The sequence below is a fragment of the Plasmodium berghei genome (genome assembly GCF_900002375.2).
Source record: "Plasmodium berghei ANKA genome assembly, chromosome: 5".
Taxonomy (NCBI): Eukaryota; Apicomplexa; class Aconoidasida; order Haemosporida; family Plasmodiidae; genus Plasmodium; species Plasmodium berghei.
This window is the reverse complement of record NC_036163.2, coordinates 853,923-874,480: the sequence shown is the minus strand read 5'-3', so window position 1 is coordinate 874,480 and position 20,558 is coordinate 853,923. Positions and strand designations below refer to the sequence as shown.

The 20,558-nt window shown below is 20.8% G+C and overlaps 8 protein-coding genes across 8 annotated transcripts; 2 read left to right on the top strand and 6 right to left on the bottom strand.

Moving 5' to 3' along the window:
* Positions 1 to 205: 205 nt before the first annotated feature.
* On the bottom strand, positions 206 to 859 carry PBANKA_0523600 (BSD-domain protein, putative; the record flags this gene model as incomplete). The annotated part of the gene is made up of 2 exons (XM_034568492.1): positions 206 to 555; positions 799 to 859. 2 exons carry the CDS (start codon positions 857 to 859, stop codon positions 206 to 208), a joined length of 411 nt encoding a protein of 136 aa, XP_034420477.1.
* Positions 860 to 1,258: 399 nt separating this feature from the next.
* On the top strand, positions 1,259 to 1,944 carry PBANKA_0523500 (AP-4 complex subunit sigma, putative; the record flags this gene model as incomplete). Its single annotated transcript, XM_034568491.1, has 2 exons — positions 1,259 to 1,440; positions 1,686 to 1,944. 2 exons carry the CDS (start codon positions 1,259 to 1,261, stop codon positions 1,942 to 1,944), a joined length of 441 nt encoding a protein of 146 aa, XP_034420476.1.
* A 447-nt stretch (positions 1,945 to 2,391) lies between these two features.
* On the bottom strand, positions 2,392 to 3,126 carry PBANKA_0523400 (conserved Plasmodium protein, unknown function; the record flags this gene model as incomplete). The annotated part of the gene is made up of 1 exon (XM_034568490.1): positions 2,392 to 3,126. The coding sequence occupies one exon, from the start codon at positions 3,124 to 3,126 to the stop codon at positions 2,392 to 2,394; it is 735 nt and encodes a 244-aa protein (XP_034420475.1).
* A 1,103-nt stretch (positions 3,127 to 4,229) lies between these two features.
* PBANKA_0523300 (methyltransferase, putative) lies at positions 4,230 to 5,394 on the bottom strand (the record flags this gene model as incomplete). Its single annotated transcript, XM_034568489.1, has 4 exons — positions 4,230 to 4,499; positions 4,587 to 4,792; positions 4,944 to 5,066; positions 5,226 to 5,394. The coding sequence occupies 4 exons, from the start codon at positions 5,392 to 5,394 to the stop codon at positions 4,230 to 4,232; spliced, it is 768 nt and encodes a 255-aa protein (XP_034420474.1).
* Positions 5,395 to 5,814: 420 nt separating this feature from the next.
* On the bottom strand, positions 5,815 to 7,958 carry PBANKA_0523200 (serpentine receptor, putative; the record flags this gene model as incomplete). Its single annotated transcript, XM_034568488.1, has 7 exons — positions 5,815 to 5,888; positions 5,976 to 6,025; positions 6,200 to 6,259; positions 6,442 to 6,526; positions 6,653 to 6,694; positions 6,819 to 7,232; positions 7,310 to 7,958. 7 exons carry the CDS (start codon positions 7,956 to 7,958, stop codon positions 5,815 to 5,817), a joined length of 1,374 nt encoding a protein of 457 aa, XP_034420473.1.
* Positions 7,959 to 9,463: 1,505 nt separating this feature from the next.
* PBANKA_0523100 (eukaryotic initiation factor 4A-III, putative) lies at positions 9,464 to 10,636 on the bottom strand (the record flags this gene model as incomplete). The annotated part of the gene is made up of 1 exon (XM_034568487.1): positions 9,464 to 10,636. One exon carries the CDS (start codon positions 10,634 to 10,636, stop codon positions 9,464 to 9,466), a length of 1,173 nt encoding a protein of 390 aa, XP_034420472.1.
* Positions 10,637 to 11,900: 1,264 nt separating this feature from the next.
* On the top strand, positions 11,901 to 12,320 carry PBANKA_0523000 (conserved Plasmodium protein, unknown function; the record flags this gene model as incomplete). The annotated part of the gene is made up of 1 exon (XM_034568486.1): positions 11,901 to 12,320. The coding sequence occupies one exon, from the start codon at positions 11,901 to 11,903 to the stop codon at positions 12,318 to 12,320; it is 420 nt and encodes a 139-aa protein (XP_034420471.1).
* Positions 12,321 to 12,426: 106 nt separating this feature from the next.
* Positions 12,427 to 19,788, bottom strand: PBANKA_0522900 (pre-mRNA-splicing helicase BRR2, putative; the record flags this gene model as incomplete). Its single annotated transcript, XM_034568485.1, has 1 exon — positions 12,427 to 19,788. One exon carries the CDS (start codon positions 19,786 to 19,788, stop codon positions 12,427 to 12,429), a length of 7,362 nt encoding a protein of 2,453 aa, XP_034420470.1.
* Between the last annotated feature and the right edge of the window lie 770 nt (positions 19,789 to 20,558).

Sequence of the window (20,558 nt, the reverse complement as noted above, 5' to 3'; positions counted from 1 at the left end):
ATGCAATACAAATCTACTTATGTGAGAAACACATTTATAAACTTTTCAACACAGTCAACCGAAAAAAAATGAAGTATTAAATATTTTAAACAATTGCTATACAAATAAATATGCCCACAAAAAAAAATGGAAAAAAAATAAAAAAAAACGTTTAGTACAATTTTTATATAAGTTTGCATAAATATATAATTGTCCTATACGTTTGTCATAGCTTCTTATTTTCAAATGCTTGTTTGACTATTATCATTTTTATAGTTGAAAAATATTTTAGCCAAAATTCATCTTCGCTAATTAATTTAGGTACAATATTATATCTCACTTTTTTTAAGCTTTTAATTTCTTTTAATAAAAATGAAGCCCATGTAACATATTTATTATCAAACATAAAACCTCCTATGTTATATCCTTCAGTTGCGTTAAAAAATGTTTCCTCATTTGCTGTTATATCTTTTATTTCTTCAATTATATTTTTAATAATAATTATATTTAAGTTTGCATTTAAATCTTCAAGTGCCCATATAATCAGTTCATTCCATGGAGGCTTTACTTCAAATTCTACAAAGAAAATACCAAATCACAAATCAGAAAATAAAGCGAACAAAAACCTAAAGCGATGTTAACACATTTTCTTCTTATTTACATATTATAACATTATAAAATTTGTTTTAAGAAAATATATATTTATTACAAGTACACATACAAACATAACATGACACTTGTATGATCATGTACTAAATATCTCATTAATATATAAATCATAATATATATAATGTATAAATTTATATATATATTTATCACCTTGTTCGTACTGAATTTCACATAGTTCGTATTTTTTTCTTTTGCCCTGTTTATTCCCCATTGTAATAAATTTACAGCTAACATATTTTAAGTCATGTTTTATATATTATTATATTTTTTTTTTGTTAAATTAAAAGCACCAGTTTATGTAAATGCCCATATCCTCAATCTTGTACCTCCACACAAAAAAAACATTTTTTGCAAATTCGAAGCACATACTTATTATATATAAATATTTAAAAAAAATAAAAATAAAATAAAAAAACGCAAATAAATTATTTCACAAAATAGAAATATTTTATTTTTTCACCACATTTTTCTGTGTTATATAGATATTTTTAGTTTTATATATATGCATTTAATTTATTTTATTTCACTTTATTCTCTTATTCTATTTCCATTTTTCATTATTTCACTTTTTTGTCTCTATTTTTTTAATAATAAATGAAAAAAATAAAAAATGATAGAATTTATTTTGATGGTTAACAAACAAGGTCAAACCCGACTTAGTCAATATTATAACAATTTAAGCATTGAAGAAAAAACAATATTAGAAGGAGAATTAATCAGAAAATGTTTATCCAGAGTAGATTATCAATGTTCTTTTTTACAATTTAGAGAATATAAAATTATATACAGAAGGTTAGAATAGTGCATCATATATATAACAACATATACCATATCATATGTCTATATATTTTACAATAAAAAAAAATTATTCTTATCTTTAAATGTTATTTTTTTCATTCTATTTAAGCCATTTCATAACTATGTTCATAAATGTGGAAGCGTACATATTGGTATGCTTCCATATTATGAATCTGATATATTTGTTATTTAATTTATTTTTTATTTAATTTCTTTGAATTTTTCTTTTCATTATTCAGGTATGCTAGTTTATATTTAATTGTAGGCGTCACTAACCAAGATGTTAATGAATTTGCTATCCTTGAAATGATTCATAATATAATTGAGATTTTAGATAAATATTATGAAAATGTATGTGAACTTGATATTATGTTTAATATAGATAAAACACATTTTATTATAGATGAAATTATATGTAATGGTGAAATATGTGATATGAATAAAAATAATGTTTTAAGGCCAATAATATTGATGGATAAATATTCTTTAAAAATGTAAACAAAATAAATTAACCAAAAGCTTGCACACGCATATTATATATATATATATATACTAAGTTTCATGTATTCATATTAAAATTAACTAAAAGATAATGAATCACAGAATATAGATCATCATTATATTATTAACGGTAATATTATATACACATACGTGCATATACCAAAATTTTTATAAAATTAGAAAAATATTAAAATAAATCAATAAACATACACATATATAAAAATCAGTGTAGCGCATGCAGCCATGCATTTATTATACAAACAATGAAATATCTGTGTAATTCATTAATATATATCATTATGTTAAATTAAAAAAAAATAGCAAAATAGCAAAATAACAAAAATAACAAACATAACCACGGAAACATAACTATAAAAGAACATAATTTTAACTATTGTTATAGTTGAAATAATAATTTTTTTGAATGAAAAGAAAAAAATATATTTATATCATATAATTTTCTACAAAGTTACAAAGTATTCCATTTTGGCAAAACAAGCATGTATGTATGTGTATTTTCAAAAATATTGCTTTATTTCTAGCTATTAAATGATCACCATATTTATATATAGGAAATATAAATGTTTGAATTTTATTTAATGTATTTTTATATTTAAAAATATATTTATCATTTTTTATTTCAATACCATTATCCTGTAAATAATTATATATATAATTTTTGTCTTTTTTTGTATCATTGCTATTTTTTTTTTTTTTTTCATTTTTTGAGTCATATGTATTATTTTCATTTTTTCCAGCTTTATCATTGTTATAATTATTGTGAAAATAAATACATGTATTCATTTTATTCTTAAAATCGTTGTAATTATTTTTATTTACTGCATTATTATTTACTACAGTATTATTTACTAAATTGTTATTTTTTCTTTTACTTTTGTCCTCTTTAAGTATATCCATCTTGGATGAAAAGCTTGGTTTATTTTTTTTTTTTGAGTTTTCAATTTTTTTAACATATAATTTTTCTTTCCCCCTTTTTCTATCACAACTTTTCAAATATGATTTTACAGTTCTTTTATTAACCCTCATATTTTTAGATTCGATTTTTCTATTGTTTGTTTTATTTCTTAATCTTGTATTTTCTTTATTTGTTACATCATTTTTCATATATAATTTTGTTAATATTTTTGTTTGCATTCTTGTTTGAATATTTCCCTCCATTTCCACTTCTATTCTTTTCCTTTGTTTTTTTAAGTATATAAAACAAAAAAACAAAGATCCAATATGTCTTATTTAACCCTCTCGATTCGTTCTTTTTTATTTTTTAAAGTGTTTCCACTCCAAATGTGCTTTTAAAGATTATCATTAAATTTAGGTACAATCTTTCTATAACATTTATTTATTTTTTTTATTTACTCATTTGACTTGTTCCTTGCATTTTAATTTTGATATCAATCTCACTTTAATTCGTTTATTTTGTTTTTTTCTTTGTCTGATTAATGTATTACTATTATTATTTTACAATTTTTTTATTTACACTTTCGATAAATCATTTGCTTATTTATTTACCTCTGCAATTATATTATATTTCCCTACATCCATTTATAACTATATTTTATTTTTATTATTAATTAGATTAAATATATAATATATTATTTAAAGTTGAATGTTTTGGTGTCGTATAATATTTTCATATTTTGATTTATTTTTTTGTAAATTTTTAAACATGTTTTATACGATATTTTTATTTAACGAATATTTTAGATTAATTCAAAATTCTTAATTCATCATTTTCAGTGTAATTACTTCATTTTATTTTTGTATTTATTTATACAAAAAAATATACATGATAATAATTGCACAATTCCATTAACTCTTATTAATAGTGCTAAGCAATTATATATTTTTTTTAATTTATAATAAAAAATATACACAGTTATTTAATAGTTCATATATTTGCTTGTTTAAATACCTTTAATTTTTGAAAATGTGCTATATAAGGTTAATATTATATTATATTTTTGATAAAAAAAAATATGTGCGCATATTGTTATACCTAGCAGTTTTTGCTATATTTATAAATTATGCATTAAAATAAAAAAACAAGCTTTAACATTTTATTAATAATCTAAAATTAAGGGTTATTTCCCCAGATATATAAACTGTTTTATTTTGTTAAAAAAAATAAAAGCGAAACCTTTAACTCATGTAAAAATAGTTAAATGGGAAAACGTAAATACATTTATCATTAATGTTAACTTATCATATATATGCCAAAAACTATCCGAATAAATAACACACAGTTTGTTTAATGCCCCCTATACTTATGTATATAAAGACGGAATGGATATATTTTTTTTTTCAAAAATATACAAACACTTTTTAAAAGAGTTATTATTACAGTTTTCTCTGAACAATTTACTATTTTTTTCATCATATTTGTAATTATAATCGTTTATAAATATTTCTACTAATTCCTCTCCATTTTTCTCATTAATTGTTCCTATATTAAATGTTCCTGGCATATCCCATGAAATTATTATTCCTTTGTTATTAATTCGGTCAATGTTTTCAAGAAATATTTTTTCCTTTTTCTACAAAATTAACATAATATATCTAATTTTTAATGAGATCTTTTAAATTTTATAACAAATATATATATACTAATTTTATTTTCTTACCTTTGGAATATATTCCCCAACATTTAAACATAATACATAATCAAATGTTAATATTTTTTGAGGGATATTAATATTTTTATTTATAACTTTACTTTTTTCCAATAATTTATTTACTTTATCATTTTCCACTTTCATTGAGCTATTTATTATGTTCATAACTTTGTGGATAAAATCTTTATCAGTTACGTCAAGGCTATGTATCCTCTCTACAATTGCACCAAATAAGGAAATTATATATGCACACATTTATACGTTTAGGTGTGTATACATACATGTGCGTATGCAGTTCTGCGCACAAAATGGTTAGCTAATGCTTAACCTTATTCTTATTTATTCCCTACAATATGCATACTTTACCATTACTCAACGAATTAACAAGTTTATGATTTCCATCTATTCCAGCAGCCCATATTTTATGAAAATTCAATTCATTCACATAATATCCATGCCCACATCCAATATCTAAAACTGTTTTTATATCTGAAAAAAAAAAGGAATTATTAAAAGTAAAATACCAAATTGTTTTTATATAATCATAAATACACTCATATAAGTTTCCTATTTTTTATTAAACTATAGATTCATTTATATTAAAATAACAAAGCATACATCAACACACACTAAATAGTGTATTATTACTTTTCCCTTTAAAATATTTTATAATTAAATTTGACAATATATAATCAAAAGGATAATTAAAGTTTGTTAACCAATAACCATTTTCATGAATTCCCCAATTAATTGTAAAACCTAAAAATCGAAGCGTATCTCCTAATATTTTATGTTCATATTTTTTTACATAATACATATTTATTTTTCCAAAATGTATTAAGATTGTGGAAATATAAATAATATATAGGAAAAATATATATAGCCTTTATTCAAGCATTTCAGTTTTTTCATCTTTTTTAATTATTTTGTTAATTGAAAAAAAAATATGCGAAAACATAAAAATATTTTATTTTTTAAAAATGCATCAAATAAAACAGCAAGTTATGCAAAATAAATCGTGAAAATTGTGAAACAAACACAGAATGTGATTAAACTGTTCCACAACGCAATAAAAAAATATAACTACGGACTACAATTAGTTTGCATTCATAAATATACCTTTTTCAAAAGTGTAATTTCAAAATTATTACACAAATAAATAGACTTATGTAATTTTTTTTAATTAATATAAACGAAAAATTATTAAAAAAAATCTTAAAAAAATTATTAAAAAAAATTATTCCATATCTATATATGGGTGATTGGATTCCAAACTATTATACTTTTTCTCGGAAATTTTGTATATCAAACCTTCAAAAAATAAAATGAAATCATTTCATATAATATGACTAAATCAAATAGCATATAAATTAAAAATTATATTTTTTGCATTATTACATATTAAAATGGATAGGTTAGAAAAATGAATGAACAAATGGGTAAAATGCCTAAATGTGTGAAAACAATATAAGAAAAGAAAGAAAAGAAAGAAAAGAAAGAAATGAAAGGAAATGTCTTTATAAATAAAATTAACCATTCAATAGATTTTGTAAATATCTATATATTGTTTTTACGAGAAATTTCATTATGTATAAACTCAATTTCATATTTCCTATTATTACACTGAAGCTTTCCACAAAAAAAAATAAATAAACGGAATAGATAGAATCCATGCGATATATCTATAAGGAAATATGTATACATAATAAATGTTAAAAAATAATTATTTTTATAAAATATAATAAAATTAGTTCAGTATGTCAAAATGGTTATAGAATGTATATTACGACTCTCCATTGTAATACAACTTTTTTTTTTCTTTTTTTTTTCTTTTTTTTTTCTTTTTTTTCTTTTTTTTTCATACATAGATACATCCAAAAGAGCATTAGTTTTCTCCGCTACATTTGTCTTTTCCTTCAACAATTTTCTACAATTGTTATATATTAACACTGGTAAGGAGAAAACATATATTTATAATTTAATTATAACAAAAATATATATGACCTACTTATATAGGTCTATAATAAATAAATATTCATTTTTTTAGTAAAAATAAATATATTTACGAGTCTTACCAGAAATAATAACTCTGTAACTAACAAAAGGGAATGCTACAACTAAAAAGGTTAATAATAAATAAGTAAAGAAATGTAAATGTTGTTTTTTTATATTCTTATTTATGAATTTGAATTTTCAAATATTCCCAATACAAATAAATATAATTTTCATTTTTATTCAAACCGGAATGTAAACTTGAATATAAATTCAAATTTTGATGATTCTGTATCTCAAATAAAATATAAAAAAATTTTAATATGAAATATATAAATCCGGTTTTTATAGTATCTTCTTTTCTTTTCTTTTTATTATTAACACTATTTACTACATAAAAAAGTATTGTTAAAATAATACAATCAGAAATCGCTTCGTATATTTGACTTAAAACTTTTAGTATACTAAACCCTGTCCCATTAAATGCATATGTATATATATGGATTAAATAAAAAATATTTGAAAAATAAAAAAACAAAACTCCAGAATGAACCGACTCTTTTAATGCCCCATTTTCTTTATTCAACATATTTTTCTTTCGAAAATATAACAACGACAAAACTGATAATATTACAAACAATAACATGGATATATCGATGAGGCCTAAATAAAATTAAACAAAATTAAATATGATTAAACTAAATAAAAAGTAAACGTTTTTTATAACTTTGTTTACATACCTTGGTCTTCACACGAAAAATGATTTCTTAAAAAATTGTCATTATTTACAAATTCAATTTTGAATGCATTCTTAAATTTGGCATCGCAATGAAGTATAATAAAATTTAACAATTTGTTTTCTAATTTGTTGTCTATATCTTTATTATAAAAAACATAATTTTTATTTATATATTCTGGTGGTATATCACTAAATCGGTATACAAACAATGCTTCTTTTTCTAAATCTTCACATTTCTTTCCATTTTTATTTTCTGTATAATTATAAATTTCATTATCTGTTTTATCTAAAATCAAAAGCTTAGTAGTAGGGGAATATGGATTTGAAAGTATAACGGATCCTTTCTTTTCATTATTTTTTTTAATAAAACAAAAATCAGAAAATTTACTATAATTTTTATTATTATATAATCCATATACTACTTTTGATGATACAAAAAAAGAAAATGACTTTCTTTCCACAATTTTATTACTTCCCTTAATATATCCAACTGGCCAAGATAAAATTAAATATCTATAGTTATCCTTTTCATTATACTCAATTATATATGAATTTTTGTACTGTAATAAAATCTGATTATCCCAATTTGATATGTACAATAAAAGAAACAAAAAGACAAGTAGCTTTTTTCTTTGGCAAAGCTTGTTCATTTTTTCATGGGAAACCAAAAGATATTATTTTACTTTTACCGTGGTTTAATATTTTTGAGATTTTTCCTTTTTTTTATTATTTCCAAATATATGTGTGATATAAATTAAAATAAAAAAATATATTTTATATATCTATAAACAAAATAAAGCTTAATTATTCACAATGAAATGAATAATACGGAAAAATATATATAACCAAATTAAAAAAAATATACAAAAAAAGAGAAAAAAAAAATGCACTATACTACTAACATTTTATTTTCATTTTAGTGTAATTATATAATCAATGACAATATACTTATTATCTTAAATTTACAAAACATAAAAGTTTTTTTTCACTTATAAATATATATATATCTATGCATTTATCTTTACACAACAAAAAAAATGCACATAAAAATACTGGTGTTATCATTCTGTTTATGATACTCTTTTATTTTATATAATAAATTAATATATTTCTATACTTTTAAGTTAATACCATATATATATTTATTTTTTTATCTTTTTTCATTTAAAAATCAAAAATCTCATTTTATTATGCGCACATAAAAATATATACATTATATATGTATTTATATAGAGCTATTCCTATTTATATCTGTATTATACTTACCGAAGTCTTTACACTTCATCTCGTTTTTTATCCTTCATTTTTCTTTTTATATTACTCCCTTTATATAAATATTCAAAAAAAATATAAACAAATAAATATATGTATTTTGTGATAATTCACTTAAATGTGAACTTATCAATTTTCTACACAAACTTCCTTTAATTTACTAAGTTACATGACCTGTTAATAATTTATGAACAAGTCATATAGTATACCCCCAAAAATAAATAAAACATCTTTTTATGTTCTTTTAATTTTATATTTAAAAAATATTTTTAATTAGATTTAATAATGGTAATAAAAAGATAAAAATATATATGTATGTACTACAAAATAAAAATATACTAAAATAGTGAAACAAAAAATTAGAAAAAAAATACTTCATAATGAATTCCCTCACGAAGTAAACATAATAATCGGGGAGTAATAGCTATACAATTATGTACATTGTCCAAAGCACAAAATAATAAATGAAGAAACCGAATTGGTTTCAAAATACACATATTTAATTTATTATATACACATAGTTAGCTACTTCGCAACTTGTAAATCGCACATCCCATTTTTCTAAAAGTGATATTTATGAATATTTATTTAAAAAATATGTATATATTCATATACGTACCTTGAAAATATGCGAATTAATTACAAAATTAAAAAAAAAATCATAATTCATGCGATATAATAAGAAAGTCCAAACACACTTTTATTACTATATTTTAAGGTAGGAAACTAAATTAATATAAGTTTTATCCTAAATATGGGGATACATATAATATATCTGATAGGAGAAAAGTCATATTTCATTTTATTATTAATATATACGATTATTTGGTCACATCTTAACCTTTGTTTTAATGTCTCTCGTTTTTTTTTCACACTTTTTTGTTTATAATAACTCAGTAATATTCATTGGCATTTCATCAATTTGTGTAGAATAAAACTGTTCTATATCCCTCAAAATTTTAATATCATCATTTTTTACAAAATTAATTGCAACACCTTTTCTTCCAAATCTACCACTTCTTCCAATTCTATGAATATAACATTCTCTGGAATTTGGTAAATCATAATTAACAACTAACGAAACTTCATGTACATCTAATCCTCTTCCCCATATGTCAGTTGATATTAAAACTCTATATTTACATTGTCTAAATTTTAACATAATATCATCTCTTTCGCTTTGACTCATTCCTGCATGCATTTTGCACACAGTGAAATTAGATTCTTGCATTTTTTTAGCTAGCCAATCTACTTTTAATTTAGTATTACAAAAAACTACTGCTTGGGTAATAGTTAAGCTTTCATATAAATCAGCTAACGTTTCATATTTCCATTGTTCTTTTTCTATTGATATAAAAAATTGTTTTATACCTTCTAAAGTTAATTCATCTCTTTTTACTAATATTTTAACAGGATTGTGCATAAATTTATTTGTTATTTCTAACACTTCGTGTGGTAAAGTAGCTGAAGATAAAACTATTTGAGTATTAGGTGATAAAAATCGATAAATATCATAAACTTGTTCTTTAAATCCTTTATTTAGCATTTCATCAGCTTCATCAATAACTAGCTGTTTTATATATTTACATTTTAAATGCCTTAAATTTAACATATGATATATTCTTCCGGGTGTTCCACTAATAATATGAACACCATTATTTAATGCTTTTATATCATCACTCAGTTTTTTACCCCCAATACAACAATATACAGTTACATGTATATAATCTGCTAATGCTAAACATACTTTTTGTGTTTGCTCTGCTAATTCTCGAGTTGGTGATAAAATAATTATTTGAGTTTCATTTAAATTTCTATTAACACAATTTAAAGCTCCAACAGCAAAAACACATGTTTTTCCTGTTCCGCTTTGACTTTGTAATATAACATCTCGCCCATTTAATATTGGCTTAATACCTCTTTGTTGTATTGCTGATGGTCTGTCAAAACCATAGGCATATATTCCTCTTAACAACCCTTCATCTATTCCTATACTTTCAAAACTTGTACATATTTCTAGTTTTTCAGAGGATTTATAAGTTTCTTCTTTATCCATTTTATCACTTTTTTTTTTTTTCAAAATACATGAAACATATGCCCATATATATACAAATTAATGCGAAACTGTTTATGTATAAGCTTTTTGAATGCTCAATCAAAATAAAATAGAAAAATGCTATTTAAAAATATATATTTTTTATCCCAAATTATTTCCTTATTATTTTTTATTCTTCCCACTTTCTTTTTGGTCTTTTTCAAATAAAGAAAATATATCAGTCATATACTTTTCATTTATTATAAAACGTAGAAAGGAAAAATTTTTAAATATAACATATTAATTAGTTGAAAAATAATACATATATATATATATATATATAATTTAAATCACTATAATACTATATTCATTATACCAGTAACTCATTTTCCTATTCCTCTATACTATTTGAAATATTTATAAAAGTTGTTCATATTTTTATCAATTTATTTTATAATATATAATAAATCTTTCATCCTATTTTTTGTCTCTCCTTTTTTTGTAAAAATTATTTTACAATAAATAACCACTTGAATTAAATCCTCGATTTTTTGAAAAAAAAAAAAAAAATACCAGTCAACCGATAGTACTAAAATAGAATATTGAATAAAAAAACTAAAAACAGTGATATAATAAATCCCTAATTTTATTTTTTTCTATATTATAAAAATTATGAATTTTTTATTTTTTAAAAAATTGATAAGCGCATTTTTTCTTGAAACTTTTGTTCCAATTTTCTAATTAAAAGGAAATACATAAACACGCATGTATATATTGCAGTTTTTTTTTATTTCACATTGTTACAAATGTAAAAAAAAAACATAAAAAAAAACATAAAAAAAAACATAAAAAATCAAATATAATAAATACTTTTTCCTAATATTGCATGTGCATACAAATTTACTCTTTTTTTCATTCTTTATATTTTCTCACTTCCCTAATAATTGTTTCTCGATTTTAAAACGTTGAAAATATAACATATTCCAAGTTGATAGTAAATAAGTTAAATATAAAAAAGCAAATAAATGTACATATATTTATACAATCATTGAAACAAATAAATTATAATTGTTTTAAATTAGTTTGAATTTTATTTCAAAAAAAAAATACAACGAAGAAAATATATATGCATTTTACACACCTCCAAAAAAGGATAAGCTAATATAAAAAGAACAAAATTTTATGGTATAATAATAAACATATACTAGGCTCTGAATTTAGTAATTTTCACCACTTTTTCACACATTTAGATAAATTGAATCCATATTCTACATAAAATTATAACATGTCATATAAAAACGATTACTCAAAATTAAGTGATGTTGTTTATCAAGTTCAAGATTCACTATCTATATATAACCAAGAAAAATATTATACCCAAAAACAAAATGATTTATTTTATAACATAAAAAAATTTATGTGTTTAGGAAGTGTAGTAAATGATAATGATAAATATGATGTTTCAAAAATTATAATGGAGGGGAATAAAAAATGTAATGAAACGATAAAAGATTCTTTTAAAATATTAGGATATAAATATAATACTACTAATAATAATGATAATATTAAATTTACAAAATTATTTCATGATAATTATTTTAATTTATTTTATTGTATGCATTTACACAATGATGATAAAAAATGTAATTCACTATTTAAACATTTTTATCAAACAATAAATTACGATCAAGTTAATAAAAAATAATCAGTTTAATTGAAATTTCTCTGGTTATACATTTCCACGTTTTCATTTTTTTTTCACAATTTTTTCCATTTTTTTTCGTTTTTTTTCAATTTCAAAAAACCTCCCCCTACTCGTTAACAACCATCGCAAACTCATATTCCTGGTCACATCCTATATATGAATCGCTAACCAAATACATGACTATATCATAAGTTCCGGGCTTATCTGGAAGCTCGAAATTTATTTTTACACTATTCGCTTGTTTTAATAAAGAGGTTTTTTTAATAGACAATAACAAATTAAGTTTTTTAATTCCTATAACAAACCACCATGATTCTTCTTTTTCAAAAGGTAAATAACTAGAGTGAACATAACCAACTGGTTCATCATCTGAAATATCTCGATATATATTTATATTTAATTCAGCAATATCGTTAATTTTATATTTTTTTTCTAAATCTATATCATAATTTACTTCTAAAATTGGAAAAGAATTACAAAAATTTGCTATACTACTTTTTTCTTCTTCACTTAAACCTTTTAAAAGTTCATCTTTTACATCGTCTTCAGAATTAATTAACTCATAAATATCTGAGATTTCTAATTCATTTGCTTTTTGAACTAAACTTTCATTAAAATAAGGTAATTGATATAAATTCGATTCATCGGTATTTTTAAAACATTGAATTAACATTTGAGACATTTCCATAACAAAAAGACAATAATTTAATATGTTATTACTACTAATTACATCAATTAATGAATTTATTAATTTTAATGATTTTAATAAAATGTTTTTTGATTCATTAATATAATTTATAGGTATTGAAAATCTATTTATATGTGCATGTAATAATATTAATGCCTTTAAATTTGGAGTAAAATAAGATGGATTTGTCATAAAATTATTTAAATTAATTATTTTATTACCCCTTTCTTCTTCATTGTCTTTAAAAAAACTTTTATTATTAAATGATAATTTTAAAAAATCATATGTTATTTGTATATTACATGATTTAGCTATTTTTAAACACAGATATATATCATGACTTTGAATTTTTATTATATTATTAAATATGTTAGCCAAACAAATTATTTCTAAAATTTTATTTTTTTTCAATCCTTTTATTGACGTAATATATTGATTAAAAAAATATATTATATGGTAATCTAAATTATAAAATGAAGAAATTATTCCAAGGTTACATGGTTTTAGAGTTACACTTGACGATTCATCATTTTCTTTATTATTAAATATATTAACACAATTTGCAATTGATAAAAGTTCAATATTATTTTCAATTAATTCAGATAAATAATCAGATATATGTTCAGTACTAACCCCCTTTAATCCATAATAATTAGGATTCTTTTTAATACGTCGATAAAAAAAAGTCCAAGTTAACAAATCTATAGAATCTTGATAATTTTCAATTGTATTCATAACGATTTCATTATTTAATAAAATTGGTAAGTATTCTTCAATATTTGATTCAATTGTTATTGGATCATATATAAAATTTTTATAATATTCTTTTTTTGTTACATATGTATATATATATACAAATGACTTATCATCTTCTTTTTCTATACCAGCAAAACTAATCATTTCCAGAATTGTTTGAATTGAATAATCTTTATCTTTATTATTATAATGTGTTATTATTGTATCTAATATTATTACATTATTTCCATATACATTTAAACTATATAAATAATCATAACATACTATTAATATATCAATTCCTTTCTTTTCAAATAAATTTTCTACAATTTGTTTTTCTATGTCTAGCATATTATTATATATATATCCTAATCCTTTTTTTAAACATTGTGCTAATATATTATCACTAATATTATCCAAAATATTTTCACTTTCTTTACTTCTATTTTCCATATTATCATTAATAACAGAATTAAAAGAAAAATCATCATTACATGATGATAATATTAAATCAAGTGCTAATGTTTTACATGTTTTTTGATTTGTAACAAAAATTATAACATTTTTTTTATTTTTATTAAATTTTTTAACATTTTGATAAACTTGACGTTGCATTGATATATATCTATTTTTTGTATTCATAATATTTACTGAAAATAAATATATTTCTATTGGTATTGTTCGAATTGTAGATATAAAATTAAAATAATCATTTTTTTTACATCCTATCCATTCAGACACATCTTTTGAATTTTGTAATGAACAACTTGACATACACACTATTCTATTTATTCCTATAAACTCATAAACATTTTCCATTTTTAAATTAGATAATTTATTTAAATGTATTGCTATTTCTTTATTATTTTTTTTGAAATTCTTATTCTTTTTATCATTTTCCATACACTCTTTTACAAAATCGAGATCATTTTGCGTTACAGATTCATTATCATTGTTCGATTGGTTTATATTTCGATTATTTATTTGCAATTGCATTGATATATATTTTACTCTGCTTATTAAAACTTCCATAATAGCACCATAACTTGTATTTAGCAATTCTATATGATCATAAATATATAAATTCACATTTTGAAACATTTTTTTTCTTCTCCATTTTTTAGATATATTATCATACTTTTCTGGAGTTGTTAATATAATATTATTTGTTTGAAATAATTTCATATCTATTCCCACATCTCCATTTAATATACACATTTTCAAATTTAAAGCTTTTTTTAAAGAAATCCATTTTTTATATGTTTTTAAAACAATATCCTCTAATGGTGCAATATAAACTATTTTTATTAAACTAGAATAATCATTATAAAGAATATTTGATAATTTTTTATTATTCATAACTTTTGTTAAATCGTTTTCACTTTTTATATAATATCTTATATAATTATTTAATTCTTCTAAATATTTTACTATTCTAAATATTGCTAATTCCGCTGGTATTAAATAATATTTCCAATTTGAATAACACAATAAAACATTTCCATTATTTTCATATAAAGATGTAAATACTTGTGTACATATTGGATTCAAACTTTCTATATTTCTATCCATAAATATTTGCTTCCCTTTATTAAATCTTAATGAACTTATTGGTAAAGATTGCATATCTAATAATTGAGTTGAATAATTTTGTTTTAAAGGAATATAAATATTATTTAAATTTATATTAATTGTACATTCACATTCTAACCACTTATCGGATATAACTTTAATTATATAAAATGGACTATCATTTATTGGTAAATAAAATTGTACTAATTCTTCATCAAAACTATCACACATATTTTTTTTATTTAAATTTTTATTTTCAATATTGATGTCTTCAAAAAACGATTCATTTTCTAATCCTTTTTTTAATGTAAATAAATCATAATGTAAAATATTTTCATTAGCAATATCAATAACAAAAACCCAAAATAACATCATATATCCATGATATTTTGGATTATAAATAAAATCGGGTGTTATATTTAATTCTAATTTAATCATTTTATGATCAATTGGTTGTATATATGCACTTAATTCAATATTAGGAAAGTGATGAACTAATTTATATATATTTTTTGCTATTTTTTTATTTTTAAATATTGTGATATATTCATTTAATTCCATATTTAAATAATTTTTAAAACTTATATTTTTTTTTTCTATTATTTTTATCAAATCTTTACTTAATAATCCAAACTGTCTTAAAGGTGTCATATTATTCCACATTTGATGTTCTATCATTTTACAAAATTTTAAACATAAATATATTAAATTATAAAATCCTTTTTTTAAAGATAGTTCAAAAAATGAACGAAATATACGTAAAGCATTTTGATGAATATATACTAAATCTGCATTTATTATATATCCATTTAATGTTATATTTGATAAATATAATTGTAATAAAATACTTATTTTTGTAAAAGGTATATTAATGGATTCTTTAACAGGTATTGGTAATCTTTCCATCAAAATTGACAATTCAATTTTTTCTTCATTTCGAATAAATATATTTTTAAACTCTTCACTAGTTGCAAATATTTTTAATAATTCTATTTCATTTGTATATTTATTTAATCTTTTATTATACATATCAATAGATTTATAATCAATATAATAATAACTACTAATTTTACCAATATATGTACTAATCACATTTTTTAATTTTTTATTGTATTTAATTAATCCATATTTTTCTAAAATTAAAAATGATGAATATATTATATCATTTATTCGATTTTTTACATTTTTTATAACTCGATTTTTATCATTTCCTACTCCATAATAATTTGGATTTTTCATCATTCGAATGTACATATATGTTTGTTCAAACCAATTTATAGCATCTTTAAAATCTTGAATATTTTTCAAAACTATTTCTGCATTTATTATATTTACTATATTTTCCATTAATGTAGATTCAATATACATTTGTTCATTATTTAATGATAGATATAATTGTAAATTTTTATGTTCTGTAATTATTATAGCTTTTCCACTTTTATCAAATTGCGGCCGACCTGCTCTACCTATCATTTGTAATACATCCATAAAAGATAATTCATCAAAATCAGCAATCTTCATATTATATATTGTTGTTCCTTTTATTATAACAGTATGTGCAGGTAAATTCACACCCCATGCCAATGTGCTTGTACATATTAATACTTGTAAATGTCTATCTGAAAATAAATCTTCGACTAATTTACGATCTGTTCTTTTTAAACCTGCATGATGTATACCAAAACCTAATGGCAATAACTCTTTTAATTCTTCATTTATAATAGCTTCTTTTTCAGATAATAATATTTCAACAGAAATCTTTTTATCCATCATAAATAAATTTAAATTATCATTTTTTACAAATTTGTCTATTAATATTTTAGCAGTTCTATATGTTTCTTTTCTACTATGAACAAATATTAATATTTGATTTTTACCAGCTTCTTTTAAAACTTTTTCATATGTTATTTCATTCATAAGGTTGTATTTTTTTATTCCTTTTTTTTCTTTTAATCCAATATAATATTGATTTAGTTGTACAGGTCTAAAAGAATGATCAAAATAAAAAATACCTTTTTTACGATTTGCTCTTAAAAACATTCCAACATCTTCATAATTAGGAAGTGTAGCAGATAAACCAACTAATCTTATTCCATTATTTTTATTAACATTATTTATATTAGATACATTATTATCAACATATCTATTTATTCTTGTAATTATACTTTCTAATACATGACCTCTTTCTTCATTTAATAAATGAATTTCATCAAAAATTATTAATTTTACTTTTTGTAACATTATTTTATCATTCCATTTTCTACTAATTACTTCAAATTTTTCAGGAGTCATAACAATAATTTGATTATCATCTATTTCTTTACTACTTAGATGCACATCCCCTGTTAATTCACAAACTTTTAGATTCAAAGATTTCAATCGTAAACCAAATGATTGCACTTGCTCATTTACTAATGCTTTCATTGGTGATATATAAACTATTTTAAAATTATTTTTTTCAATTTGCCCACTTAATAAACGATAATTATTAATAATATTTAACATACATAGTAATGCAATATTAGTTTTTCCTGAACCTGTAGGTGCACAAATTAGTAAATTTTCTTCAAATTCATTAAAAGCTATATCATATACTTTTGATTGAATTGCATTTAATTTTTTAACATTAACACAAAAAAATGTTTCACGTGCCCATTCAGGTATTTCATTTATTTCAATTAATTTTATATCATCTTTATTTGTATAATAATTATATTTATTAATTTGAGAACTATTTTTTTTATCATTATTATTTACAGATATTATTATTTCATCATATTCTTTTTTTTCTATTCTTTTACTTCCATCTGGTAATATTATTTCTTTATTTAAAAAATCATTATTTTTTATTTTTAAATTTAATTTTTCTAAATCTATATATTTAGCTTTTAATTCATTATCTCTATTTTTTATTTTTCCTTTATCATTTATTTTTACATTTATTTTTACTTCTTTTTGATCATTTTCAACTTCTTCTTCTTCTTCTTCTTCTTCTTCTTCTTCTTCTTCTACACCTTCATCGTCATGAATAAATTGTTTTGAATTATCTGCACCTTCTTTTAATCTATATTTCTTTGATTCTCTCATTTTCATATTTATTAAATTATCTGCTTCTTTTCTTAAATTTTTTGTAAATTCACTTTGTTTGTTTCTTTTAATATTTCTAAAATTTGATAATTCTTCTAATATTTCTTCCCCTTCTTCAGTTTTTTTCATATTTTCAATTATTTCTTTTTTTTCTTTTTCATTTTGAGCTTGCCCAAGTAATGTGCAATAATATATTTTCCATCTATTTTTCATAAACAATTTAACCATTGAGAAATTTTCATACATTAATATGTTTACTAATTTATTTTCACATTCTTGTATATCATATATTTTTAATATTTCTAATACTTCCTTTTCTTTTTCTATACATAAACTTGCTTCATTAAATATTGTATTTAATTTTCTTTGAAGCCAATGTGGATCTATACTATTTGTATCAATTTCATATTCTTCTGATTCTTTATTTTTTGAAAAGTTTAAATCTTTATTCATATTTTTTAAACTCAAATGTGTTTCAGATTTTTTTTTTTTTTTTTTTTTCAAAACTAATTCATCATTTTCACTACCATCATTTTCACTACCATCATTTTCACTACCATCATTTTCATTACCATCATTTTCACTACCATCATTTTCACTTTCGTCATTTTCACTTTCGTCATTTTCACTTTCGTCATCTTCTGCACTCAATTCGCTTATGTTAGTACCTACATCGTCCATTAAGTTATCTATTTTTTTATTTTTTCCATTTTTGTAATTAAAATAATTATCTGTTTCATCAAATATAACTGCTACACCTTCATCATCTCCTATTTCTTGATCGTCATGTTTTTTATCAAAATCATATATTTCTTTAGCTAAATTGTCTAATTCAATAAAATGTTTATCCGATATATTAACTTCTAATACTTTTTCTATTTCATTTTTTTTTGAATCGTTATTTTGAATATCTTCATTTTTTAAAATAGTTATTACATCATTACATGCACTATTTATTATATCACCAGTATTATCACCTATTATATTTCTTATTATATTCAGAATTTTACTAAAAATATTTTCTGTATATTTTGTACTTGGTTTATATAAAAATATATCATCTATATTTATATTTAAAACACTTTTTTCTTTTATATATGAATTATTTTTAATTCTTTTTATTTTTTTCTCAAAATATATTTCATTATCATCATCTAATCGTTTTTTATTATTTTTTTCATTACCATCTCGATCTTTTCCTTTTCGAAAATCTACAGGTTTATTATATTCTACTTTGTCACCCATTTTATATTTTAATTTTCCAACTAAACTTTCACTTTCCCCAGTTGGTTCATTTTGATTAGGCCCTGGTCCCTCTCTTTGAAGAACTAAATTTGAATTCATTCGATATTCAAATCGTTTAAACTTTTCATATTCCTCTGCCATTTTTATTTACACGATTAAAAAAAAAAAAAAAAAAGTTAAGAATACAATAACTTCCTATAGTATTTTTTCAAATAAACCAACTTTATTATTTCAACACAATTAATTCAATTTTCTAAATATATATTCACTATTTTTTGTTATATTTATGCATATCTTCTTCATTCTATTTCGTTGTCTTGTTTTTATTAAATGCTAAAACTTTTGTAGAATATTTAACGTTTTTTCCATGCACATATATAATATAAAAATATAATCATTATTTATACAATTCTTTACTACTTTTGATTGTTGTATATAATTGCAGTTTTGGGATAAAATATATACATTGTCATTTTTTTATTTATTTCCTTCTCATTTTTTGTACACAATAAAGATATAAAACTAAACAGAATAATATATCTTTATAGGAAGTTAATCTTTATTCTCTCTATTTTGTAAAGCTTGTAAAAAAAAAAAAGCAATTCAAAAGGTATAATAGAAATATGTATACATATATACTATCCAAACATATGACATATTAAAATTTTGTATAATATTATAAATAAATTAAAATATTACATACTATTTTTATATTCCTATTTTATAACATTTTAAATATATATTACTGTAACTACTTACTAAACAAATAAATAAACATTGTACATAAATATCTGAGTTAAACATATATATATAATATCATTAAATTTGAAAAAAATAAAAAAATAAAATCTTATTCTTTTTCCAATCAAAATTCGGGAAAACTTCTTTGTATATATTATATTTTCTTTTTT